The 10,259-nt window shown below is 39.7% G+C and overlaps 1 protein-coding gene across 2 annotated transcripts in view; it reads right to left on the reverse strand.

Moving 5' to 3' along the window:
* lrp4 (low density lipoprotein receptor-related protein 4) overlaps positions 1-6,907 on the reverse strand; it is a 159,304-nt gene extending 152,397 nt beyond the window's left edge. For both annotated transcript variants that reach the window (XM_036586299.1, XM_036586298.1), the window contains exon 1: positions 6,534-6,907. In XM_036586299.1, the coding sequence (XP_036442192.1) occupies positions 6,534-6,591 (58 nt within the window). In that variant the 5' untranslated portion in view covers positions 6,592-6,907. The remainder of the gene's footprint in view (positions 1-6,533) is intronic.
* Positions 6,908-10,259: the final 3,352 nt, after the last annotated feature.

The raw sequence follows: 10,259 nt of genomic DNA on the forward strand, positions 1-10,259 counted from the left end.
CACACACACACACACAAACACACACTTGCAGCGAGAGTTTTAGCGCCACAGATGCTCATATCAGCCCTGTGATTTTTAAAATTTTTCCCCCCACATAAAACAATGTATAATGAAGAATTTTTAAAGCGGCTGTTTTTGCATAATTGAGTGTGTGAGATGTAAAGAGTCATTCAGAGTGGTTTGGTGTGAAATGGTTCCGATTTCTTTACAGTGGTGGTGATAGGAACCAGGGGTCACCATGACTACAACACAAATATAGCCATTTTATTTACTACCCAAAACCACCAGTGAACCTACACGTGTCTTCTGAGTTTTATGTGGAATGTTGATGATGGGAAAATAGTGGAAAATCTGAAATAATGAGTTTTCTTTAACAACTATTATGTTTTTAACACCCTACAGGTACCTCACTAGTTTCACAAGTTTCTCTAGAACAAAGCGTTTCACACCAAACCACTCCGAATGACATCTTAATCTAACAGACTGCAGGATGTTTTCACATAAAACACACATTTTGTATGCGCTTTTCAACCACATAACCTATTGAGGGGTGCCCAAACTTGTAAAAAGGGAGATTCCAAAGCACAGTTTACAAATAATGGAGGGCTTCCTGTAGGGTATTACAGCCTGTCAGAATGACTGTGTGGATCATATGAACATTACAGAGCGATTTGTAAACGAAACAATAGAAGCCATATGGCCCCCTACACTTCCTGTAGTGTATTACAGACTGTCAGAATGACTGTGTGGATCATATGAACATTATACAGCGATTTGCAAACGAAACAATAGAAGCCATATCGCCCCCTACACTTCCTGTAGTGTATTACAGCCTGTCAGAATGACTGTGTGGATCATATGAACATTATAGAGCGCTTTTGAAAAAAAACAATAGAAGCCATATCACCCCCTACACTTCCTGTAGTGTGTTACAATCTGTCAGAATGACTGTGTGGATCATATGAACATTACAGAGTATTAAAGAGGGCTTTAAACAATGCATCAACTTTTTTCCATCATTAATGTTCACAATCTCAGCAACAGGCTAATGCTGCTAAGGCAGTAACACTCTGACTGATGCTAACGCTCATGTCAAGATGACCATCTGGTCCAAAGAGAGCCACTAACATTAAACAGCAGCCAATGAAAGCTGACACTAATCAAATGCTCTCACAACATACAACCACAGAAATGGAATATAATTTAATAAAAGAGGCTGAGCCATGTTTCAGGAGCTCTAATGTTCCTGCCTACAGAACACTCACAAACCAAAAGCTTTACTGGATCCACTACAGTTCGCTGCTTTCTCTAAAAACACCCCAGAGCTGGATTGGTGGGGGGAGGGGGGCACGTCAACCTAACACGAGTGGTGGAGGAGGAGTTTGGAAGAGTTTCTGAATAAAATAAACACTGTTACTATTATTAAAAACTGGGACATAAAAAACATAAATTGAGAAACGTCTTATGACATTTCAGGGATAACGTGCTCTGAAAATGTGATCTATACATCACATTACCTTATTTAATGACTGTTATTGCAAAAATTCTCAGTAGTAAATTTAAATTATAGACTCTCTTTAGACAATGCTTGGACACAAATTCAACTCTGAATTTTGAAGAACTGTATTGAATGTATGTAAAGCAGCCATCAGCCCTGAATTCTTATATCGGTGCATCCTTAGTTAGCACTGCAGTGTTAGTAGTGCTAAGTGTGAAAGAATGGTCAGCTAAAGCTCTAGAGCTGTAACACTGAACGAAGGATCAAATGGCCACTGCTGCTTTTTCCCTACAGCCACTGAGCTCCACTGATACCTGCCAAACCTGCTTTACTACCACACACACACACACACACACACACACAATGGGGTCAAGTGTCACAAAAATGTAGCTTTTTTATGGTCAACATTTATCACCTAAACAACAAAACCCATCGATCATGATGATCAGCCTAACACTTTTAGCAGAGGAGAAATGGAAATGCATTTCCTGTATTTCACAAGCTTTTCAAAAATGACCCCACAAAAACCCCACACCAAACACAAATCAAAAATAACCCCACACCTACCAGTAATGAACCTCACTTCAAATTCATATCAAAAATAACCTCCCACCAAAGGCATATCAAAAATAAGCCCACAACAAATGACTACCAGAAATTAACCTCAAACCAAACTCATATCAAAAATAACTAAACACGTATCAAAAAATAACCCCACAGCAAATGCACATCAAACAGAACCTCACACCAAACACATACCAAAAATATCCCCATACCAAACACGTATCAAAAAATAATCCCGTACCAAAGGCATATCAAAAATAACCCCTCACCAAACACATAACAAAAATAACTGCATAGCAAACACATATTAAAAATAACCCCATACCAAAGGTATATCAAAAATAACCCCACACCAAATGCATAACAAAAATAAATCCATACCAAACACATATCAAAAATAACCTGACACCAAGCAGGTATCAAAAAATAGCACCCCAAACACGTATCAACAATAACCCCACTCTAAATGCCTACCAGAAATGACTCTCACTCCAAACACATGTTAGAAAAGACCCAACACCAAAATCGCTAAAAAATAACCCCAAACCAAATCCATAACAAAAATAACTCCACAATAAACGCCTACTAGAAATTAACCTCACACCAAACTAATATCAAAAATGTCACATTAAACATGTTTCAAAAATATTTAGTTGACGAACACCCCTGGATCCCCATACCAAATTCCTAGCAAAAATAACCCCATACCAAATGCATAACAAAAATAACCCCATACCAAATGCATAACAAAAATAACCCCATACCAAACGCATACCTAAAATAACTGCACACCAAACACGTATCAAAAATAACCCAATGCCGTGTGACGCACTTCTGTCCATTTTTATAGCTGACTGTATGGCATACACAGATAACAGCATTCACAGAAGTACGGCTGTGAGTAGAGTGCAGCAGTGGAGCAGGTAGTGTGTGTAGATGAGGGCACTCCATGTTTGGAGTTCATCACTCAGGCTGTTTCAGTGATGTTACACCAGTGTTGCTTTGATGCTGTTTTGACATTCCTATTCATAGCAGAGAGTAGAGCCATATCCACCTGGGAAGTGGGGGGAAATTAACTGCAATAATGTGGTTCATCGCAGGATTTCCCAACGGAACGACTGCATCAAACCCTCGGTGTTTGGCGTTGGGTTATTTCTGATACGTACTGCGGCATCTTCCTGACCTTCTTGTCTACATGAGCCACATATTTCATCCTCGCGATCACGAATGTGCTTTCCGACTATCTGCATATGCAAGAATTAATGAGATATTTTTATTTACTATCCAAAACCACCAGTGAACCTACACGTGTCTTCTGAGTTTTGAAATAATAAGTTTTCTTTGGGGACTATTTTGGCCCAGCATGTATCCCTGTACCATGAATGGAGTTTAAGTTCTCAAAACTATCATAAAACAGTGTCTCAGTCATCAGGCAGTGTATTTATAACCATTTCATGTAAGGTTTCAGAGGTGGACGTCTGGTTCCTATCACTACCACTGTGAGGAATTCTGACTCTATAAGTTTCTCTAGAACAGAGCATTTAACACCAAACGACTCTGAATGTTTACATCTTTATCACTTAATTAAGCAGAAATTTTGATTTCTCCTTTAATTCCAAGAATTCTGATGTAATCGGTATCAGGGGAGAGTTCGGCTGCAGCCTCCCAACCCCGAAAACACAGACACGGGTCATCAAGACGTTCCATATAGAGCCAATTAGACCCTGGAAGCTCAATAAAGTAATACCCTGCAATACTGAATGACGCAAATTGAAAACAAAGTGCCCCAAACTGTCACTTGTCAGAAGTCTAATGGTGACTCGTGTCCTCTATATCTTGCAATCTTTTAAACAGCACATTCATCAGCAACACAAAGCTCATCTCTTTTGTGGGCGAATGACATGAATGTCAGAAAAACCACCAGTATGAAAAAGCCATAGTTAATAGCATGCTTCTTTAGACCAAAGAACAGGCTGCATTTTGGGTGCATTACAAAGCCCGTGCCTATCCTACCACCACGCTGAGCTCTTTAAACGCTATCCAGCTGACGTTACAGTGTTCCAGCTCAATACAAAACGAATTCAAACCACTGCTAAAGAGACTACGTCCAGTCTATTTCAGTTTGAGACCAGAGATGAGCTTAATAACGCGTGCAAGGCTGTGGTGAAGATCGGATTGCGAGGAATGCTATGACCACAACAGCAACATAATTCAATTAAAGTAAACTGTGCATGCACCAAAACAAAGGACATCGTAAAAAAAAAAAAAGTAATTAGGCTTTTGAAGTGGATGTGTGCTTATTACACGAGCTATTTGTTACACAATACTGTGCAAATCACAGGACGATATACACAACAGAACATGTCTGGAGAATGTAAAACAATATAAATCGCTGTTGTCGGAAGAAAAAATGGGAATTTTACAGGAGAACTTACTTTACTTTCAATGTAAGTCAATGGAACCAGAAGTTTTTCCAAGTCATTTTGGGTCATTTCTTTTGGTCCACTCTTCATGAAATTTACATACAATGTAAAGGACAACAGGCATTTTCAAATTATGCCAAAAACTGATAAACTACAAAAATGGAGATACGAGGTTTGCTTCCGACAGCAGCGAAATGTATATCCATTTCCTCACCTATACGCACTTATTTGTACACTTTACTGTTTTTGTGCTTTCCTGCAACTCTATCTGTCTAGTAACTTGCTCCATTTACTCAGTTACAGCTCCAATTTTGATAGATTTGTACTTTGAGTATCCTTAAAAGCTAATACTTTTTTATTCCTGCTCATTCATTTTAGTGAATAAAGTGAGTTCTTAATTTTCTTTTGGGGCTTAATTTCATTCTGTTGTGCTGAACTGCTTTGCTGTTGCTTACTCCTCTCACTTTGGAGCTTTTGCACCTTATTTTATGATCCAAAAAGAGCCTAAAAATCTTCAGATCCTCTGCTGAGAGATGCTGTAGATACTAAGAAGTTCCACTGCAGCTCTGAAGAGCAACTCAACACTCCAGTTTTAGGAGTTAGACTACATTTACTTCTACTCGAGTCACTATTTTACTGAAGTAGCAGCATTTCTCATGGAGAATGAATGGCTTTAGACTAGTCTAACCCCCTCTGGTGGTAAAGTATCAGTGGTAAAGTATCTGCGCTAAGGTAAACGTGGTAAATACTGGTGGTAAAGTGTCTACAGTCACAAATATTCATGAAATACAGCTAATCTAACAGGGAGAGCCCCACATATTCCTTCTGCTCATATTATACAGTCAATAAATTGGAAATAATCTTGCTTGTTTGCAATCACTACATGTCTATTATTACTGTAGTTCTGTAATATATATTGTCTATACCAGTACATCAGCTTTAGCATTACTGTTAAAGGCAATTCCACAAATTTTTAAAACTTATAACGCATAATTAAATGGTAAAGATGTAAACAAAGCTGTTCAGAGTGGTTTGGTGTGAAATGCTCTGTTCTAGAGAAACTTACTGAGTCAGAATTGTTCACAGTGGTGGTGACAGGAACCAGACGTCCACCTCTAAAAGCTCCCTCACAGAAAGTTATTACATGAAATGGTTATTAATACACTGCCTGATTTCTAATACATTATTTTAAGGTAGTTTTGTGAAAAATAAAACTTGTCAGAAGCATCTTTTTCATCAACATTACATATAAAAACTCACTTGAATAGTAAACAAAGTGGCTATATTTGTGTTGTAGTCATGGTGACCCCTGGTTCCTATCACCACCATTGTAAAGAATTCTGAACCATTTCACACCAAACCACTCTGAATGACTCTGTTTACATCTCAAACACTACAATAATAATAATAATAATAATAATAATAAAACAGAAAATTTAAAAAAACGGGTGGAATTCCCCTTGCACTTCACTAATACAAACTTACATGCTATTCTGCTTTACCTACAGTGAAATGCAGTAATAAAGTACTGCTGCAAAATAAAAGCCATGCTGATGCCTACAGACCCTTCACGAGCGTGAGTGATGGCACGAGCGCTGAGCACTGGTTCTGCCTGCATGTCTGACAAGCATGGAGAACCCAAACAAGTCTGAACACCGAACTGTCTCACATTTGCACATATAAAACTTCCATCTGCTGCAACATTTTACCATCTCAGCACCTTCGAACCTCCCGAAAAGAGGTCAGAGAGGTCCAGGCTGGTGTTTCAGAGTGGAGCCCAACAACTTCAACTCATTTAACTCACGAGACAGCAGCTGGCTGTGATTTTCCCCTTTAAAAAGCACTGCACGAGCACACTGTACAATGCATTGGTGCATATTTATATGTTTATGCTTCATAATAGGAGAGTAGTAGCTCAATGCAACAGTGCATATACTACACGAAGTTCTGCGCATTTCCCAAAACCGACAATGACTCTGCGTTGGGACTGTATTAGAAGCATACGCTCGAAATATATACGTTCATATTAAATAAAAATGAAAACTTACCTTGAGAGCAGAGCAGCAAAGTTAACAGAGTAGCTGGAAGAACAGCTACAGGCTTCATTGTTTCTCTTTCTCTCTCTCTCTTCTCTCTCTCCGTCGTTCAGGCTTGGATATTTTGTTTCTTTGCAAACGATCGAAGATAAAAGCCCGTGTGCGCGCGCTTCACAGCTTCACATCATGGCTCGTGTTGTTTTATTTCATTTATCCTTTCTTTTTTCGCGTGAAAGAAGTCTCGTGCGAAGAAGTTGAGAGGAAAAGTGAGCTACGGCTCCACGGCCAGAGCCTTCACACACTCTCTCTCTCGCGCGCTCGCTCGCACACACACTCATACACGCACTCCTCCTCTCTCTCTCTCTCTCTCTCTCTCTCTCTCACTCTCTCTCTCTCTCTCTCTCCCTCTCTTTCTCTCTCTCTCTGTCCAACACACACTCAGTCACTTAGCACGAGCCTGACGAGCCTGATGGAACATACCAACTGGGATGAAGGAAGGGGGGAAAAGTTGGCTTCTCATTGGCCAGCTTCTTATTCGAACTTGTCCGTTCCACCTTAAATGTCGCAGCAGTTCCATTCTGCGCCAGTTAAGGTGGAACGGACAAGTTCGAACTGAACTTTGGTTTAGGTGCGTTTTTAACGCGTATAAGGTAGAAATCGAGTTTTACGAACGTTTTGACACGAAATAGAACAACGTATGAGACATTTTATAACTCTGGCACGCTGCTGTTTGGCGTCTCTTGGGCTCCTTATGCTCTCCTCGATGTATAGAGGAAATTTTGGCTTGTTTGCTCCTGATTATACATACAAAAAATGCAGAAACGTGAGAAAAACATCGCCAATGTACTGCAGAAGGATTTCAGACCGCGTTTTAGATGCAGACTGTTGGACTTTATGAACCGAGAAGTTGCTCTCATGTCCAAAAGTTTGTGGAATACAGCGTTTCTTCTGAAATCAAGCGCATTAAAGGGCCCATATGCTACATTTTCATTGCAGTTCATCTTTTCTCTCTCTCTGACGTCAGTTTGGTTCATTTTCCAAGAGGTTTAAAAATGTGCTTTTACATTCACGTGCATTTTGCTTTTAAAAGCAGTACACACTTTAAAAAAGATGGTTCTTAAAGGGTTCTTTAGTAAAAAATGGTCCTACTCAAAGAACCCTTTGCATGATTTAATGTTTCTTTGCATGTAGAAATGGTTCTTCAGATTGATGAAGAATGTGTTGTAGATGGTTCTATATAGAACCTTTCTGAAAAAGGTTCTATGCAGCACCAAAAAGGGTTCTGCCTGGCTCACAGTCTCCAGTCTAATTCATCCCAAAGGTGTTCTATCGGGTTGAGGTCAGGGCTCTGTGCAGGCCAGTCAAGTTCTTCCACACCAAACTCGCTTATCCATGTTTTTATGGACCTTGCTTTGTGCACTGGTGCACAGTCATGTTGGAACAGGAAGGGGCCATCCCCAAACTGTTCCCACAAAGTTAGGAGCATGAAATTGTCCAAAATCTCTTGGTCTGCTGAGGCATTAAGGGTTCTTTTCACTGGAACTAAGGGGCCGAGCCCAACTCCTGAAAAACAACCCCACGCCATAATCCCCCTCCACCAAACTTTACACTTGGCACAATGCAGTCAGACAAGCACCGTTCTCTTGGCAACCGCCAAACCCAGACTCATCCATCGGATTGCCAGACGGAGAAGCGTGATTCGTCACTCCAGAGAACACGTCTCCACTACTCTAGAGTCCAGTGGCGGCGCTTTACACCACTGCATTCGATGCTTTGCATTGCGCTTGGTGATGTAAGGCTTGGATGCAGCTGCTTGGCCATTAAAACCCATTCCATGAAGCTCTCTACGCTGTTCTTGAGCTAATCTGAAGGCCACATGAAGTTTGCAGGTCTGTAGCGATTGACTCTGCAGAAAGTTGGCGACCTCTGCGCACTATGCGCCTCAGCATCCGCTGACCCAGCTCTGTCATTTTACGTGGCCTACCACTCCGTGGCTGAGTTGCTGTCGTTCCCAATCGCTTCCACTTTGTTAGAATACCACTGACAGTTGACTAAATATTTAGTAGCGAGGAAATTTCACGACTGGACTTGTTGCACAGGTGGCATCTTATCACGGCACCACGCTGGAATTCACTGAGCTCCTAAAAGCGACCCATTCTTTCACAAATGTTTGTAGAATCTGTCTGCATGCCTAGGTGCTTGGTTTTATACACGTGTGGCCATGGAAGCGATTGGAACACCTGAATTCAATTATTTGGATGGGTGAGTGAATACTTTTGGCAATATAGTGTATCTGCCTATTCAGCCTTCAGCAGTTTAGCCCCACCCACTTACGCTGAAGCTATAAGGAGAGTTTCAGCCTCAAAAAAGGACTGCTTTTTGAATGAGGCACAATACAGGGCAGCCAATCAGAACAGAGTTCATTTACATATATCAGTCTTAAAGGTAAAGTATCGAAAACAGTTTAAGACTAGAAAAAAACAAGAAATATGTACTATATACTATATGTACTATATAAGCCCTTTAAAAGAACTTCTGTTGTAGACATCGCAGTTATTTATGTACTGATGTTTCCCCATGATTTTGCTCCCAAAAATGTGCCACTAAGTCTTTCCTGATCATAAGTAATGAGTAAAGTGGAAATATGCATAGTTATTAATCATTACTATCACTCCATGTATTAATCGTCATATCGTAGAACTGTAGTGAGGCTGAAACTGCAGTGTTTGTGAGTTTTGGGTGTTTGCAGGAGGCTGGCGGTCAGAAAGCTGCGCTGTGCTCTATAGTTTTAGATAAAAGGGGAGGGGGAAATGGCGAGACAGATGCCCAATGGCATCAGACATCACAGCTGCTATATTTGACCAGAAACTGCCAATCCTGGAGCAAAATGTTAGGAATACAGTTATAACAGACAGAGGCTTTTGATAAAATATTCACCCCCTACAGAGCCAAATATACTAGCGATTAAAGTAAGGAGAATCATAATTGGTTGTATTTGCTTATGCATATTAAAGGGCCAATATCCTGCATTTTCCACTTATAACATTTCTATGGGTTTAAGTCATGGGGTTATCGGTTAGATTAACAGGCTGTTCTTGTTACTGTGCCTTTAGGACTGATATATGTAAATGAGCTCTATACTGACTGGCTGCCTCATTCAAAAAGCAGTACAGGCTAAAACACTTCTTTATAACCTCAGTGTGAGTGGGCGGGACTAAACTGCAGTAGGCTGGATAGGTGGATATCTGTAAAACTGTTGATTATTGTGACATCACAAAAACAATGAATTCAGCACTTTTTACTGTTTAGTTACCATGTATGGATTGGTATGTTTTGAAAGGTTAACAAGAAGAAAATTTATATGAGTGTTTCCATGATGTGGGTCAGAGAGAAAAGGGGAAAGCAATATTGGCTATTAGCCATATTAGCTAGGCTTTATACTTAAGTATTTGATGTACGACTACTGCAACATAAAAAGTAAAGAATGAGTTATTTGATTGATTTACATGATAAATACAAATATCAAATGTTTGTGCATATATCGTGAAAAATATATTTCAAATATATTTCTCAAATATTTGTATGAAAATGGCCAAAAGTGTATTTGTTAAACATATTTTTCAAATGCATTTATTTGTATTTATTATTATATTTTTTCAAATTTATGTAGTTTTAACAAAAATTACAAATAGAACTAAATATATAAACTGTTAGCTTTGCACATAGCACAGGAAATCA

This window comes from Colossoma macropomum, unplaced genomic scaffold (assembly GCF_904425465.1).
Source record: "Colossoma macropomum unplaced genomic scaffold, Colossoma_macropomum, whole genome shotgun sequence".
NCBI classification, from domain to species: domain Eukaryota; kingdom Metazoa; phylum Chordata; class Actinopteri; order Characiformes; family Serrasalmidae; genus Colossoma; species Colossoma macropomum.